Here is an 18,586-nt window from a genome sequence, read left to right as displayed (position 1 = left end):
ATATACATAGTTCAGCAAAACGAAAGCTACAGTAAGAGAGAGAAGCAGGTTGGTTCTGAGCCCTCACCTCCACTCCATGTACTGTATGCCCTTTCCCCCCTAAGCCAGTGAGGAGGACTGGAGGGTCTTGCTCCAAAGCAGCCTTGTTTGACTAACACCCATGACGCCTCTGGGTTGCTAGGTGATGCGGTTCTGAATTGCACACTCATGCGTACCACCCATCCTTGATTTGACGCACTCATATTTGCTACACTCTCACTAAACTGGGCCATATCCGGGTTGCACCCTTAACACTGCTCCCAACAGCATACTTTGGGATTAAACTCACATCATTTTCATGTTATTCTATCTGACCGAAGTAGAGTGGAAAAGAGGTCAGTTGCATCAGGCCCTGCCATAAACAGTAGTTTTAACCATATTCGATTTCTCTATTTGAAATATGTTGCTACATGTGTCCCTGCCTCAGATGCCTACATAGGCTGGGATGGTTTGTTTGTTGAAGGTTAAGAATTAATCTGTGGTTCTAAATGAGTTATGAAGGCGTCTAGTAAACACAACGCCCCCCCCCCCCCCCCCCCCCAGCCTCCAAAATAGCAGGTTCAATTCTGCTGCTGTTACATCTAATCCTCAATCACTGCAGCTGATTTCCTTTTAGTGTGCACCACTGGATTCCCCCACCCACATTCACGGCCCAGTAATACAGCACAATGGGAAGTGGGGAGGCAAAGATTAGGTTCGGAAATTGGGAGTGGCCCAAATGGAATCAAAATGTGTTGTGTTACAGAGACCGCCCTGAATTGGAAATGCTGCTGGGTATGCCAGGAGAAGCTTCTCCAAGTCTCCCGTACAGACAGAGTCCAGGATGAAGCACTACAACAGCAGCACAGAATCCCATTCCCTCCACTTCCTCCAGCTCTCCAGCCCTGGCTAGTGCTAGGACCAGAGCATGCTAACACACTAAGGCCCTGGAGTGATCTGGACAGAGGTGAACACAATGACATACATCTGCAGGCAGAAGGAAGGAAAGAGAACAAACTCCCACCCTGACATTCTACAGTAAACCTGTTTGGTCTGTTTTTACTGAATTACAGAAAGACAACATCCAAGGGTTATGTCTGCCTATCCTGAAATTATTTCAGAATGGAGGGGCTGTTTGTATTTGGATTGAGTAGTCTTTAGTTGCCATGCTTTCTTTAGTTGCCATGCTCTCACTGTCCTTGACATGTCCTTCATATGCTTTCTCTGGCATTCCACAACACATCAACCTTCCCATGTTGGATGGATGGTAAAAGGGAAATGGAATGGAAATAGCTCTACTGTATATTGAGTCAGTCTCTGATATGTAGAATTCAAACACGGTTCACTGTTTTGTAGAATTAAGTCTATTTATAGTCTACTATAGATGGTCTTTATGGATGAGCTCTGAAATCTCCAAGGACATAAAGTTGCTATGCCTGTTTGCCTCTGTTCCCCACAGACATCCTTAAAGACAATCTATAGAAAGGTACAAATAGATCAGCAGCAATTAATCAAAGGCCATGTCTAGACTTGACAGTTCATGCAGCTTTTATATTCTGATCATGGAGTTCTGATCAATTCCGAACACCTCATGCGTCTACACCTACATTTAAATGTGTCTACCGTGTCCACATTGTGTCCGGATTCCCCTTTCCCTATATTCAAATGCAGTATACATTCTGCAAATGTTGGAACAGGCTAAATCTGATATTAACAAAACAACTTGATGGCAGTAGCCAACTACTGTAGCTAGCCAACTAACCTCTGTAACTAGCCAGCAAGCTAGCTAGCAAAGCTAAAGAGATTGCAAACAGGTTAGCATAACTCTAGCCAAACAAAACATTGTGTTTTTTATATTAGCTAGCTGGCTAGCATTTATGAAGCCAGTAAATACGTTCCTCCCATGCTAGGTATGCATTTCCTCCAACATTATTATGAAAAGGTGCCTCTCGCACCCAAAACACACGTTTTCTGGAGACTTGTGGGCAGAGTGCTGATGACGTCGCCCACTGTATGCACTTTCGGTAGCCTGATTGTGTCCAGACTGAGGAGAAAACTGCACACAATACAACCCTGACCGCCTCCTGAAGTGGTCAGCCAGATCTGAACACAATCGGGCCACAATGGGACTTTTGTGCATCTAGACCCGTCTTTTCAATGCGATCTTCCTATCCTGATAGCAGAAGTTGCATGTAAGTGTCAAGTGTAGACATGGCCAAAGATAACACAATCCCCTTGAAGAACAAATAGCATCAAAGGAAGACCAGACAGTTCAGTGTTAGGTAGGTGTGGCCTAGGTAAGAGACAGAGTCATGTACATTCAGACGGGACACTGACAGCTCCCTGAATGACAGCGGCAGACTGGAATGATTGACACACTATGCACCTCCTTATCTGTGATAATGGCCCAGGTCTTCCAGGGCAGGTCCAGACCCAGCTAATCGATCACTGTCTTGTGCCTATCTCTCTTTAAGCCATGACCTGTGCCTCCCCTGCCCACCCATCTTCAGACACCGACCACTCCCAGACATCGACCCTGGCACTGGGTTGAGAACGCTGGGTTGCGATCTCTCCTACAGACACACATGTACAAACGCACAGGCACACACACCGTTACCTCAGCAACACCCAAAAGCTGCCTCAAATACCCACAAATCAATATCCTCCTCCCTCCCACGAACCTACACGAGCGCTCAGGAACAATCATAAGGCAGGGGTGACATGCCTTCAACGTCCCCCAGAAAACAAGCAGCTCGTCAGCCTGCGCACCCCATGGGCTGGCTGTCTACCTGTCAGCGCCCTGACCGTCTGTCCAACCACGTCATTCCTTCAATCTATCAGTGTCTCCTCACATTTACTCCTCTGTCTCAACCACTAGCTTCCTCAACCCCGATCCAAAGTAGTCACATTTCCCAACTCTTGGACTTAATAAGGTCATATTGTGGAAAATAAACAAACCGGTTGAGGTTCTTGTTGTTTTTTGTTCAGATGTGAAACAGCCACGGTAGTCTATTGGCTTCGTGTTTTAACAGCTCCAGCAGTCACAGTCTTTAACGATTGCACTGTACACGCTACAGACATTAATATTCCTCCACTGGAGCTGATCACTTCCCTGTTCCCTCCCTGTGTACTGCCAATCATGCTGCTGAGCGTTCTATCTGAGAGAATAAATGCCTCCCCCTCCCTCCCTCCCTGTCTGTCTGTCTGAGGTGATGTCTGTGGGTTTCCCACCGTCAGCCGGCCTGTCAGGGAGTCAGGTGCCACATGTCAGACAGACACCGACAGTGAATAAATATTTCAGAGATGTCTAGATAGATAGCGCCTCGCTGCAGAAGAAGACCAGGTGTAAAACAACAACAACAAACAGAGGGAGAGAGAGAAAGAGAGACTTAAAACCGATACTTTAGATCTGCATTCACTCCAATAGGAGAACAGAACTCATTTTAAAAGCCCTTTTAATCAATAGAAATCTTACTGTCCTGTTCAAATTAATTCAATTCAACACTGCAATTTGCACTGGGAGACAGCCATGGCTTGTGTGTGTGTGTACGCATGTGCATGAGTGTGTGCATGTCCATGTGTGTACGTTCCTGTGTGTGTATGTGTGTGTGTGTGTGTGCATGTGCATGAGTGTGTGCATGTCCATGTGTGTACGTTCCTGTGTGTGTGTGTGTGTGTGTGAGTGCGCGCACGCACGTACGTGTGTGTGTGCGTGTGTGTGTGCGTGTGTGTGTGTGTGTGTGTGTGTGTGTGTGGTTAGCCCTTGTTACAGGCCTGCTGAGGGAGGTAGTAATGAGGGACTAGAGTGTGGTCACTGTGCACTTCTGTCAACTAGCCCATGCTGGCCTACACGGGTCAGAGGTCAGGTGCTGTGTTGTTAAAAAAGAGTGTTGTGGCTGAGTGGTGTGACTGACAGAGATGGACCCAGCTGTCTGAACCCAGGGTAACATGCTGCTCCTTATGATGGGCAGGAGAGCAGGAGAGGGATGGGCTGTGGAGAGAAGCAGAGGTGATTACTGCTACCTATCTATACAGAACACACAGCCAGGCATACAGCTGGTTGGTTGAAATTATAACATGTTATGTTGCTGAAATGAAGTCATGCTATCTGGCTGGAATGACGTCATTTCAACCATTCTTGTCCGCTGGGATTAACCTCAACATACAGGTCTATGAAATTGTCCCCAACTACCATTTATATTCCGTCATGACCCGTCTTTCTGTCTGTACCTCCTTGATGTAAAACTGCATAACCCATATTTATTCTAAATAAAAATTAATGAAATGCGCATACATTCAACATGTTCAACTCAACACTGGCATTCAATGTGGGAGAATGTCTGTTGACCTTATAGCAGCTGTGGGTAGTAATGTGGAGTGGTAAGATCTTTTCTATCAAGCAGCACTTCAACAGGTATCTGATATCATTACAATAACAAACGTAATTGCTTATGTCCAAATTGTCTATTTCCTGTGTGTTCGCTACATTATCTGACTGTGAAGTATGTGTGATTGACGGCTCTTGGAGCACTAGTGAGTGTAGTGTTTTCTAGCATTGAGAGATTGAAGGGTCCTGGAGGTACACAACTCCACACACAAGCTGGGATGGTAGTCCTAGTTTTGTGAAAAGGCAAAACCCTCCTTGGTTAGTCCGGCAAGATCTTCTCTTGCATTAGACTACTCTCCCTCTCTTTCTCTCTTAAACACACAGACACACACTCAAACACACACTCACACTCGGTCACTATCACACACACATAAATGCACACACTCTGTCCACTAGCACACAGATTGCAGGGCTCAACTTGTCCTTGTCCATCCAAAACATTTGCGGCATGATGAGCTTGGAAGACAAAGTGAATTTGTTAGGACAGGGTTGAGGACACTGCAGGAAGCCTATCACTAACACATCATACTTGATGTCTGTCTCACTACAGGGATGGAGGGCCTGTAGCCCACTCAACACCCCTCAATATTACGACAATACAACGACACACAGGCCAAAGGGGAGGCAAATTCTTTTTGGTTTCCTAAAATCTCTTCTCCGCCTCGGAAGGTTTCGTAAAGTCTATACAGTGGATAAATAAGTAATCTAATTGATAATAGATGATTAAGGATCAACAATATGTGATCCTGTACGGGATGAAAAAATAAGTCAGTCTGCTCTTATTGAAGCATGTATTTTCCGCTGAAAAGGTTGATTCTGTTCTTTTAAAACACACAAAAAAAGCATCTATACATGCAGGTATTAGTGCATAGGTTCCTGCAAAAAAGTACTATTGTGTTGTCCATCTAACCATCAAACCAAACCCCATCATATGAATTTGGCATAGTTAGAAAGAAAGAAATGACCATCTCTTAAATAGATATCATTTTCTGTTCACACCCTCCTGTCGTATGGTTAGCATATCTCTTAAATATATTTCTATGTATATACATATGAATAAAAAAGGGAAGAGGACAAAACAAAAACAAAGAAAGAGCAGTAGACTAGGGAGCTCGACGTTACCTGGTTGTGTCATCTTTTAAATCACAGTAATATTAAGATGGTGGAAATGATAACGATTAGAACACAGTGAAGCCTAAAAGAGAATGACATCATACAGGAAGATTGTTTGTGTACTAGTCCAGGGAGGGTGCACAGGAGGGTGTGATCAAACCTCACAAATTGGAGGTTAGTTTGGAGTGGACAGGTTCTAGTTCAGAGTGGGCTGCCGAGCCTTTCCGTGGCGGCAGGGCCGGGGAGGCCACGGGGGACTGAGTCTGGTGCTGCAGGTGTCCTGGAGACATCTGGGCAGGGACAGGAGGAGCCATGTGTCCTGACACCGAGCTACAGGGTTTGGGTACTAGGATGGGGGAGGAGTAGGGCGAGGAGAGGCAGTATCCTGGCTCCATGGAGGAGCGTGGGGGTGAGGAGCGTGGGGGTGAGCTGCGAGAGGGTGAGGAACGTGGGAGTGAGGAGTATCCCATGGCCTGGGCCACATCCTGGGGCAGGGAGGGGTTAGAACAGGACAATAGTTTCATATCCTCAGAGAAGCTGCCGAGCCCCAGCAGAGACTCACTGCCGGCTGCGTGCTGCTGGCTGGGGAGGGAGGTCTGGGCCATGAGCAGAGAGCTGTGGGACCCTGTGGCACTGGACGAGTCACTGTAGTGGAAAGTCCTTCCTGTGACTGGGCTTTGGACCGTGGGGCTGGGCCCCAGAGGGGTGTAGCAGGGCGAGCCGTTAGCTGAGCCATACTGGGCCAACGAGGCCAGGGCAGACCTCTCCAGGGACAGCTGAGGGACCAGGCCAGACTGGAGGCCAGACTGAAGTCCAGACTGTAAGCCTGCCAGGCTGAACTGGGCCAGGGGAGACGGGGAGCCCTCTGGGGCCTGCTGGGTGGAGGAGGAGGATGGGGAGCCTGGAGGGGGGGAGTGGTAGAACCCACTCGGAGTCCTGCCCCCGCCTGCAAACTGCTGCAGGGAGCCCACCTGTGGAGACTTTAGGGGCAGCTGGCTGTGGAGCAGTTGACAGGGCTGAATGTTGCCGGATGAACCTGTGGACTGGGGGCTGATACTACAACCAGAACTAGAGGTACCCAGAACTCCAATTGTCATTCCACCTATAGCCCCTCCCATTGCCCCTCCTATATGCCCTCCAGCTGCCCCTCCCATTGCTCCACCAGTAGCTCCTATATGGCCTCCACTAGTTCCTCTAATGTGCCCACCACTAGCCCCTCCTGAGTACCCCCCAGTGGCTCCTCCTATATGCCCTCCAGTAGTATATCCTTCTATAGATCCACGTCTACCCCAACCAGTGGCACTTCTTATTGTCCCACCCGTGGCCCCCTCATCAGCCCCTCCTATTGCTCCTCCTATTTCACCTCCGGTAGCGCCTCCTGAAGACCAACCTGTAGCCCCCCCAGTAGCTCCCCCTGTTGCTCCACCCATCCCTGCTCCCCCCATGGCTCCCTGCTGGAAGAGGGCAGCGAGAGGCGGGGTGGTGCAGCGGAATGGCTGCTGCGTCTGAGGCTGTGAGTGGAGCTGGGCCGTGCTCTGTGCCGTGCTGTGGGAAGGAGAGCCCCCGGAGGAGGAGAAAGGCCCAAAGGGAAAGGCGGAGGCCCCGGTAGGCCCAGGCTGGGTTCCACTGCTGCTGGACGCCTGCTGACTGGAGCTGGCTGCCCCTGACCCCTGAGTCGTGTGGTGGGCCCGGAAGGAGGCCAGCAGGGCTGTGTCCATCCCAGAGCAGTGCAGTTTAGACGGGGTGCTGGAGGGGGAGTCAGGCCCCATGAAGGAGGTGGGAGCCGACGTGTGGAACTTCTTCAGCCGGCCGGGGGGAGGGTCCTGGAGGTTCCTGGAGCCCAGGACCGTGACCGGCGGGCGGAAGAGCGCGGCGGGGAGGTGTGGGAGGTGGGGGTGGTGCGTCAAGGCGATGGCCACAGAGGTGGTGGCGGCAGCAGCCTGCAGGGGTGCCTGGATGAGGGGAGCCCAGATGACGGGGGTGTGCCCCGGAGACGGGGGCTGAGGTGGAGGAATGTTCTGGAGGAGGTGGGCGCAGGTGGCCATGTCTCTGTCATGCTGCACAATCTGCTGGATGATCTCGTTCTCCTGGTAGTTGAGAACGCCGGAGCTCAGGTCGTGCTGCACCTTGTGCTGCAGGAGGGAGTTCTTCTTCCCTGTGAGACAGACAGACAGACAGACAGACAGACAGACAGACAGACAGACAGACAGACAGACAGACAGACAGACAGACAGACAGACAGACAGACAGACAGACAGACAGACAGACAGACAGACAGACAGAAACAGAACAATCAGCCGGATCGTCCAGTTAGTTAGCTAAACACTCTGGAATTGCATCTGATTTAGACATGATTTTTTCACTATACAGTTAGCCACACACTGCCTGGCCCTACTGCACAATAACCAGCTACATCATAATCACCCCTGATCCTGTGAACAAGCAACACATTTGCCAACAAAGGCCACTGAGTGTTACTGAGTTTTAGCCCCTAGGCTGCACATTGACTATTAAAGGGCGTCAGAATGGCTGTGATCAGCCTACTCCCAGACTCCTCTTTGATTCCTGTTTCACACGGTCGCTGCATTCTGAAGCACTTCTCCCTAACAGCACCGAGCACAAGGACAGAGCTTGAAAAGAGAAACCCTGGCTGAAACTTGGAGGGAGAGAGAGAGAGAGAGAGAGAGAGAGAGAGGGGGGACGGGGACGTAGCCTACCAAGGGGAATAACACAGAGGAAGCATGATAGCTCCAGCAGGCTGTGTGTGTGTGTGTGTTTGTTTGACTAGCTCTTACTGTGGAGCCGTAGATAAGAGGCAAAGTGAATGCAGATGAAACATGGCTCTGAATGGGGACATGGCTGACTGATATGGAAAGAATGAGGAACTGGTCAGTGTTCACACTAACGTCAGTGATTTCACAGTGTAGGGCAGTGCTCCTCTGCTGTCATTGGATGGCCAGAGCTCCATGGCCAGTGGTGGAGGGGTCAGGGGTCAGCCACTCACCAGATTACAGAGACAGGATGGGGATGGCCTGAAATAGCTCACTAGGACGAGCTAAGTAACAAATAGCCTTTCTTCGGGAAAAGGTGAACTCAACACAGGCCCTATCCCTCTTGGGTGGACGTGCCAGCAGTGACAGGGTTAAATCACACATGCGTTTTTTCTCAACCACTAATCCTGAAAGGGTTGAAATCGTACAGTACCCGCACGCTCAGCTTACTACTGTCAATGCAATTAGGCCCAGATCAATCTCTCTCCATTTCAGATATGAGAGGCTGGCGATTAGGGGGAGCAGTACTGGGGGGTGTCTCTCGGTCCGCCCTGACCCCGACGCCGCTCGCACGTCGCCGTAGAAGGCCCAGCTCTGATCCGATTGCACAGGGTCCATTAAGACAGTAATTAATTAGTAGGGCATTCGCTGTGTGAATGACTTCATTATGCAGGAGGGCTGGGGAAAGGTGAACACCATTTTCACCAAAGAAAGAGCCCCCTGCCTGCAGGCATTGTTCAACATTTCATTAGAGACATACCCAGGGCCACAATGAAGCATGCAGAGATAGTTCAGTTATGATCGAGGCGTGCTGACGTTCACTGTGAATCTTTTATTTGTCTGGGCTGGCTGAGAACTGAATGAAGTGTCATATCATTGCACACGCTGTACACATCACTGAAGTGGTGCTAGAGTGAAAAGAACCAGTATTCTATGTACTTAACTACTGCATTCCAAACACCTACCTCCCCTGTTCTTCAGGGCCAATACAACAGATGTGAGATGATCCATTCTCTTACTGTTAGCACTGGACATTTTATCTGTCACTGTCTGTTATGTAAATTGTATATAACTAACCAAACTAAATACACTACTTTCACTAGGTCAACTAGGTGAGCTATATATCGTGAGTTCTTCACCACCACCATGGGGTTTTCCTCTCTTTAACTTACATCACTGTCCCTGCCTGGAGAGATTATCACATGAGATAATAAAACAATATCCTGTAGAATAGAGAGAGTTGTCTCCTCTCTTCTCTCTGCGGTGCCCATCCGTCCCTCCTCCCTGGCAGCCAGGGCCCACGGTGCCAGATGTGTGGAGGCCAGCGTGGGAGGGGTGGAGACATCTGAGCTAATATGACATATCTGTTTGCTGGGCCTACTGGTCCAACTGGCCCTGAGCAGGTCACTAACATACACAAACACTGACTGCATGGCCTCCTCTCCTCTTCGCTGGCTGCTCACTTAGCTGGAAACAGCTCCCTTCCAGAGGATTCCTCAGCTTTGGCACATCTGTGTTTGATTCCCAGACAGACACCTCCATGTACAGTACAGTGACTGGCAGCTGACTCACTTTGTAATTTACTCAGCCAAACCATATCCATTTACTAAAACATCACGTTTCATTTGTTCTATCCGGGATTTGAATCAGTGGCAATCTAGTACAGAGTGTTACCTGGGGACTGTAACACGTCTTTGAATACATTCATATTTCACAATACTTGACAGTGGAGAGGCAGATGATTGGCTGTAACGATCAGCTCAATTACAGTGATACATATGGAGTTGAAAGTCATGTTGTACTATGTAGTCTCTTACCTATGCGATCCAGCCGGTCCAGAGCCACGGTCTCGAAGGCCCGTCTCATCATGGGGTACTCTTCCAGGACCTCGTTGAAGTTGTCCACAGACAGAGAGTACAGACGGCAGTAGGTGTCTGCTCTGACGCTGGCTGTTCTTCTACCCCGCGTCAACAGACAGATCTCTGCACAGGACACAGGGAGAGAGGAACGTCGACACTATGACGGCATGATGACATGTTCACTACGGTCAAGGTAGAGATCCTGTTGTCGTGTAGGGCTGATGTTATGTCAACGTTGCTCCACTTCTTATCAAGCGTCAGGGAAATCTTTGTGAAGGCTGACAGAGATATTAAGACCTAATGTTTCCTATGACATGTATCACCCCGACTGAATTCTCTCATGTGTGAACTTGACCTGAAGGGATTACGCACACTGCTGTGAAAAATAGATAAATATCACTATTGTCCCACTTACCATTTATGATGACGAAAATGGGGAACAAAAACGTGAACCGCTGAACCAGGGGTAGGCAACCGTGTTCCTGGTGTGCCACAGGTACTGCAGGATTAGGTTCCAACTAGGCACCACACCGGACCAACTGAGCTAATCGATCAGTTCAGTGATTGCCTAAATTCAACACACCTGGTCTTCCAGGTCAAAAACATGAAGTGCCTGCGGCACTCCAGGACCAGGGACGCCTACCCCTGTGCTGAACTCTTTTTTGTCTCTCCTTTTTAGCATTACAAATTAGAATTTTCTGTAATCCACAGCTGAAGCACTTAATGCCATTTTGAAAGCTTAGAGGTTTGCTAGACCTCCTCTGTCATGCCAGATCAGGAGAATAATGTTCCACTTAGCAGGCAGCCGTGCTGTGGAGCTCTGACACCAACAGCACCCCTATGCCGTGTGTCTGCCGCGGGTGTGTGTGTGTTGTTTGTGTGTGAGTGTGATTGTGTGTGTGAATTTACTGTATGCGTGCCATGTGCTTTTCTGTCACTATCACACACACATCCCACTTGTGGGCCACTCTCCGACTCTCACTTTCATCTACTCTCCAACTCTCAGTCCCAATCCCACGATAACACTTAGTCTTTCTCAGAAAAAGCCTTTTCCAACGCCACACTCTTCTTTTCAATTCTCAGTTGGTGCAAAATTAACTGCCTTTCTACTGCTCCCTATGTAACATTTACTAGGAATCCCTCTTCCATCATATCACTTTGAATCTCACTTCTCACTAATCTGTTTTTCTCTCTCGCTCTCCCCCTCTCCTTTCCCCTCTCATACTGCCTCTCTGTGTATTGTACAGTGCATGGCGGGTTAGAGAGGATGAGGGCTTCTGCCTTCTCTCTAGTGCAGCCAGATACCCAGCCAGCCAAAGCCTCCTTGTCCCTGACCATGACTGCCCTAATGAAAAACATGTGCAGCTCATCCTGTGTGTTTGTGTGTGTGTGTGTGTGAGGGGCAGTTGTGTGTGTCTGCGCTGCTGGGTAACCCCATTTGTGTGTGTGTGCGTGCTCCCAGGTCAACCATGGCTCTGCCTGTGTTGGGGGTCCGTTTTCTGCAGGCCTGCTCTGCTCCCAGTAATCCCCTCTGGAGAGGAGCGTCCTGCCCTGCCTGGCTGTGTTAAATCCTTTTGCCTTGTGGCTTTCTGGCTGAAACCAGCACTGCTGAGATGAGACACTGAGCTGCAGAGCCTTTCTTCCGGCCTTATCTGCCTGTCTTAAGAGAAGGGGATGTAAAGCCCAGACTCTTAGCACTGGTATCTGAACTCTGACTGTAGAAGACCCAGCATGGAGCAATGAGTAGCAGCTAGAGCTCAACGCTAAACAATGAGAGATTAACACTCAATCCTGAAGAACCAGGGATAAATGGAGGGACAAACCCTGCGACCCTGACAGAGGAACACCGAGTTGGACCCATGTCAGAACTAAAGATGAAAGTCATTATACATGGGCAACTGGTCATATTTGAGGAAATTTGTCGCTCCCTATCCATAGGTATTATTATAAGCTATTGACTTTAAAGGCAAACATCCTCACGTGGTTCTTTCTGTGTTTAAACATTGCTGCTATGCTGTACTGCGAAAGTCCCGAAGCACTAATTGTAATTGACTAATTGATTTTGCTCGCAGTCGGCTATGAAACTAACATTTATTCGATGGTGCATCTAAAGGCACTGTGACCTCTGTTCTATCCTGCTCAAGCACAAACTCCTCTTGGTAGTACATCATTAACAGTCAAATTATGTATGAATGGTTTCATCTCTATGCTGACTCACTTTTACAGTCTGATGCAAAAGTACAAAAATCCTGCATGAAATCACTGAACAGGCTTACTTTGCCCAGGTCTGTGTGTATGATGTAGTGGCGTGTTTCCTTCTCTCGTCTGTCTTAGCTACTCCTGCTGCTCTTTTTGGTAATCGTGCTGGAACACTTGTACAGCAACTTCAAGGAAGAAAATTGATTTCAAAATTTGAGTGAAACGCTTGGAGTACAGCATGAACACATTTAATGACAATGTGGTCATTAAAATGTAATTGCTCCAATTAAAATCGGATGCCTTGTGAAATGGGAGAACCAGGAAGGATGCTGCGCACGACTCCAACACCGTCATTAAGTTTGCCGATGACGCGGCGGTGGTAGGCCTGATCACCGACGACGATGAGACTATAGGGAGGAGGTCAGAGACCTGGCAGTGTGGCGCCAGGACAACAACCTCTCCCTCAATGTGGGCAAGACAAAGGAGCTGATAGTGGACTGCATCCATGGGGCTGTAGTGGTGCAGGTCGAGAGCTTCAAGTTCCTCGGTGTCCACATCACTAAGGACCTATCATGGTCCAAACACACCAACACAGCCGTGAAGAAGGCATGACAACACCTCTTCCCCCTAACGACGCTGAAAAGATTTGGCTTGGGCCCTTAGATCCTCAAAAAGTTCTACAGCTGCACCATTGAGAGCATCTTGACTGGCTGCATCACTGCTTGGTATGGAAACTACTCGACATCCGACCGCAAGGTCCTACAGAGGGTAGTGCGTACGGCACAGTACATCACTGGGACCGAACTTCCTGCCATTCAGGACCTCTATACCAAGCAGTGTCAGAGGAAGGCCCTAAAAATTGTCAAAGACTCCAGCCACCCAAGTCATAGACTGTTCTCTCTGCTACTGCACGGCAAGCGGTACCAGAGCGCCAAGTCTGGGACCAAAATGCTCCTGAACAGCTTCTACCCCCAAGCCATAAGACTGCTGAACAGTTGATCAAATAGCTACCCAGACTATTTACATTGACCCCTTTATTATAAATGTTTTGTATCTTCCTTTGTTGCACTGACTCTCTTAATTTGATTTGCTGTTGTACAGTATGACCTTGGTTACACAACACACATAACTGGCTGGCTCACATTGGAAGGGTTTGGGAAATTACTGGGAAATGATGGGGTTTGTTCTTGGGAAGACTCTGTGTGTGTCTGTGTGTGTCTCTGTGTGTGTGTGTGTGTGTGGGGGTGTTTATGTGTGTGTGTATGAGCTGGGTCTCCCATGGTGAGGTATCAGTGTCCTCCGGCCTGGTCTGGGGAGCCTCACCTGGACTCTGGTTCTCTCCTGTCAGCTCCCATCTCCATCGCCCCTGGCAGCCGACAGGCCCTCTGAGAGGACACTCTCTAACCTTTGAAACATCTGCACCGGGCAGCCTGATTCCCCATGACACACCGCGCTCGCTCGCTCCCTCCCAGCATTAGCATAGGGAAATACACACTGGCCTATGATGAGGAGAGGGGTCGGGGAGTGTCTGGTTTAGCGATCACCATAGCTGGTGTCGTGTCACTTCTCATCGCGTCTCCTTCTTCCTCCAATGCTAACAGCAGTAATTGACTGTTATACACTGCTGCTGTTAGATATGTTAGATTCTGCATGGGGGAACTGCTAGCTTAATTCAAAGGTTAACCGTGTAGCTCGGTGACTATAATAAAGTCTTACAGAATAGATTCACTCAGTCCCTGACTCTTTTCCCTTCCCCGTTCCACCTTCTCTAGGAGGAGTGTTAAAATGGGTTAAGGGGCGAGAGGATTACCTGCGACTCCACTGCCAAATCCCCTCAATGACTCACTCAGTCAGGGCAGCCATTTGGCAGCTCTACAGTCTGCTTTTCCACAGAGACAGGGACTGAGACAAGGACAGGGTCAGGGACAGAGACAAGACAACACCCCAACCCCCACCACTGCCCCCTCCCTCAACCCCGCCACAGCTCACTTGAAGGAAAAGTGAACCATGTTAGAGGTATGATCAAAGCTGCACCAGGGTCTGATGGACATCTCCAGCCACTGTACAGTCATTCTACTGATGTAACTGTGCTGCACTATCCAGGAGAGCTGCAGTTCAACCAGTCACACAGTAATTACACAAGGATGACCTATACTAACACAATAACATGCCCAATCTGGGGAGGGAGGGGGTCTTCTAGATGCTGTCCAGATAGGAGAGTCTGAATGCAGCCCCACAGTGGCGGGTTATTGTGTGTGTGTGTGTGTGTGGTGTGTGGTGTGTGTGTGTGTGTGTGTGTGTGTGTGTGTGTGTGTGTGTGTGTGTGTGTGTGTGTGTGTGTGTGTGTGTGTGTGTGTGTGTGTGTGTGTGTGTGTGTGTGTGTGTGTGTGAGCCCAGAGGAGAGACCAGTGACTGGGCCTGGCTATGCTCCATGTGTCCTTTGGCTTGAATACTGATGTCACATTATATGTCCCCTTCCCCTGGATTGCTGTATTTCTGCCCAACAATCAAATCCACAACATGCCACACGCAATGCCCATATTAGGCTCTCCAGAGCAAGCTGATCCTACAGTTAGTTAACAGGCACAGACTACTGAGTGTATATTTATAATGCATAGTATTACTGATGACAAGCATGTACTGTACAGGACGTTAATGAGCTTACACACATACATCTACAGTATAGTCATCAATACAGAAAACATTGAGAAAACCCTTCGCCCCTTGGTGTATGTTTCTTGGAAATCCTCACTCTCTCTCACTTCTGTTTGGTAGGGCTGAGAGAGAGAGGGAGAGAGAAAGAGGGAGAGAGAGAGAGAGAGAGAGAGAGAGAGAGAGAGAGAGAGAGAGAGAGAGAGAGAGAGAGAGAGAGAGCATGAGAGAGAGAGAGAGAGAGAGAGAGAGAGAGAGAGAGAGAGAGAGAGAGAGAGAGAGAGAGAGAGAGAGAGAGAGAGAGAGAGAGAGAGAGAGAGAGAGAGAGAGAGAGAGAGAGAGAGAGAGAGAGAGAGAGACATGGAAGAGAGAAAGAGAAAGAGAGAGAGAGAGAGAGAGAGACAGCGAGACATGGAAGAGAGAAAGAGAAAGAGAGAGAGAGAGAAGAGTGACATATCCCTAGTGCTCCTCTTACATCAATTCATTTCATGAATGACTAACTCATGTTTGGTAACAAACTCCCTATGGCTGCATGTTGGGCTTGGGTTGGTTGGCCTTGCCTCCCCCTGGAGCAGCCAGTCAGGCCCTGGATGCTAGGAATAGCTGCCGGATAATGGATAAAGCCCAGCGCATCTAACGCGTTTGGGAGAAATAATTGCAGATCCAGGGCTTAAATATTTAATGCGAGGCAACCAGTTCCGTTCCAAAAACGGTGCATTTGCAGTGGCAGTGGTGCTTTGTGTTGATCCATGCAATTCAGGCACACGTCAAAATAAATGTTTATATAGAGGGAAAACAACAACAAAGAAAGATGGTGCTTCACTCCTCCCTCACCCAGGGAGACACACCAGGCAGGCTGAAATGTTGATTAATCTTGGCGCTTTCGACAGTTAAAGTTAATTATTTCCAGGAACACACATACACACACACACACACACACACACACACACACACACACACACACACACACACACACACACACACACACACACACACACACACACACACACACACACACACACACACACACACACACACACACACACACACACACACACACACACACACACACAGGCAGGGATAGATTGCTTCCCATCTTTCTATTATTTGCGGCGCCCCCCAGGGAGAGGGCACGGAGACGGTCCAGAGCAGGGAGCGGCGTAATTAAACTTCAGCAGGCAGGTCATGTGCTGTTAAATGCTTCACTGCGGTTTCTCATTACTTAAACAGTGTCTTCTCAATGATACAGTGTCACTGTCAATGTCCAATATTAATTGGTATTCGGTAAGAGGACTATGGCTAGAGCGAAGTCATACACGTGTCATACACTCCCCAACACCATGAGAAGAGTACGAACTGTCTGACCCTGTTGGGGGAAAGAACAACTAGCATGGGTTTTTTCTGGAATACCTTGGAAATGCAGGACTGAAAAGCCTGAAAGCATTTTTAGCCTTAATGACCTTTTGACAAGTATTTTGTCATATACAGTATACTGTATATCAGGGGTTGGAACCGGTTCAGGGAACAGAACAGAAAACTGGAAAATAATGACATTTTTCAAGGAACAGAAACGAAACCAAGAACGAAAGTCCCGTAACAGAACCGTTATTTTAGAAGCATTTGAACTGGTTAATAATGTTATTTTACGATTCAGGCATTTATTTCTAGTCCCATAAAAAAAAATCAACAAAGCTCCTATGCAAATCCCTCACTCTGTAACTCAGAAACTTATTCAAGTGTCTGCCTGAAAACTGAAAATCTTTGCCAGTATGTGTGCATGTTTAGGTTACCTGCCCCTCCCCCCTCAGAAGCATAGGCTACTGTGCGGATGTTACAAGAGTGATTCAGAAGATAGGGAGAGATATTTATTATAGTTTTACAGTTGACAGTTTAGTCATTTAGCAGACACTGCCTTGCTCAAAGGGCACTTTGACAGATTTTTCACCTAGTTGGCTTGGGGAATCTAACCAGCAACCTTTTAGTCACTGGCTCAATGCTCTTAACCGCTAGGCTCCCTGGCACCCATTTTTTTTTAGCTAGAGATGAATGGATTCACTTTTTCCAGTGGTGGAAAAAGTACCCAATTGTGATACTTGAGTAAAAGTAAAGGTACTTCAATAGACTCAAGTAAAAGTGAAAGTCACCCAGTAAAATACTACTTGAGTAAAAGTCCAAAGGTATTTTGTTTTAAATATACTTAAGTATCAAAAGTAAATGTAATTGCTAAAATGTATTTAAGTATCAAAAGTAAAAGTATATTTCATTTCAAATTCCTTAAGCAAACCAGACTGCACTATTTTATTTTTAAACTTACGGATAGCGAGGGGCACACTCCAACACTCAGATATAATTTACAAACAAAGCATTTGTGTTTAGTGAATCCCCCAGATCAGGTAGTAGGGAAGACCAGGGATGTTCTCTTGATAAGTGCATGAATTGGACCATTTTCCTGCCCTGCTAAGCATTAGAAATGTAACAAGTACTTTTGGGTGTCAGGGAAACTGTATGGAGTAAAAAGTACATTATATTCTTTGGAATGTAGTGCAGTAAAAGTAAAATTTGTCAAAAATATAGATAGTAAAGTACTGTAGTACTTTAAAGTATTTTTACACCACTGACTTTTTCAATGCTAGTAGTTAAGCAAACTATAGGCCTAGTTATCACGTTGGATTTATTAACAACAACAAGGTAAGATGTGTTTTTAATTACCTGGTTAAATAAAGGTGAAATATATATTTTTTAAATAATTCTGGTGCCACTCTGCACACACAAGCTTGTTAGCTAGCTAGCTCAACTTTGTTAGCCAGCTACCTCAAGCTTGTTAGCTGGCTAGCTCAAAGGACATTAAAAGTTACTCCATAGAAGGTGCTCCTCCTAGGTATAATTCTGTGGACCTAATTCAGATAATGCATGTCATAACAACATGCCCAGCGCTTCAAGTCTCCTCCTCAAACCTCTCTCGCTCTTTCCCCACCTGTAAAATTTCAGTCGCATCTTGCGCTATAGGCTACCCTTGTCTGTCCATCACGCTAGCTTGAGCTAACTAGCTTGAGCTAAATGTAAAAACTGTTGATTTCACAGGTTAAAAAATGAACAGAAAGGAACAATAAAAAACATTATATTTCTAGAGTTCCAACCAGTTCTGAACTTTATTGTTCTGGTCGAAACAGTGGACAATTTTTTTTTGAAAAAACGAATTGAAAATATTTCGGTTCCAACCCCTGCTCTATATGTCAACTGTGTTCTTCTTTGTCATTTGGCATGTTTATACAATTAAAATACAGCTCATATTGATAATTGGATGAGTAAACAGCCTTACATAAAACATAAAATCAGCAGGTACCATACCCTGCAGAATGACAGGCAGAATAATGAGTAATGCTTTAGACAACCCTGTTATCAGGGCCAGCTCGTGAGAGACAAGAACAGAGCAGAAATTACATTTACACTCATGCAGTTGTGCAGCGTGCCTGAAAGCAGACCTACGCTGACCTCTTAAGAAGCTAATTTGTGCTGTTGTGTTTTTCCAGGCCACCATTATGAATATTTAAGCTGAAGAGGTTTACGCTCTGCAGCATAATGTGTGT

General features: G+C 47.4%; 1 protein-coding gene across 1 annotated transcript in view; it reads right to left on the bottom strand.

Annotated features, from left to right (window-relative positions):
• Nucleotides 1-589: 589 nt before the first annotated feature.
• LOC139575999 (potassium/sodium hyperpolarization-activated cyclic nucleotide-gated channel 3-like) overlaps nucleotides 590-18,586 on the bottom strand; it is a 92,510-nt gene continuing 74,513 nt past the window's right edge. The window contains exons 7-8 of the mRNA XM_071401546.1: nucleotides 10,107-10,271; nucleotides 590-7,673 (exon numbers count right to left, since the gene is read on the bottom strand). Of these exons, the coding sequence (XP_071257647.1) occupies nucleotides 5,680-7,673; nucleotides 10,107-10,271 (2,159 nt within the window). The 3' untranslated portion in view covers nucleotides 590-5,679. The remainder of the gene's footprint in view (nucleotides 7,674-10,106; nucleotides 10,272-18,586) is intronic.

Source organism: Salvelinus alpinus, chromosome 5 (assembly GCF_045679555.1).
Source record: "Salvelinus alpinus chromosome 5, SLU_Salpinus.1, whole genome shotgun sequence".
Classification (NCBI taxonomy): domain Eukaryota; kingdom Metazoa; phylum Chordata; class Actinopteri; order Salmoniformes; family Salmonidae; genus Salvelinus; species Salvelinus alpinus.
This window is presented reverse-complemented; position numbering and strand designations above follow the sequence as displayed.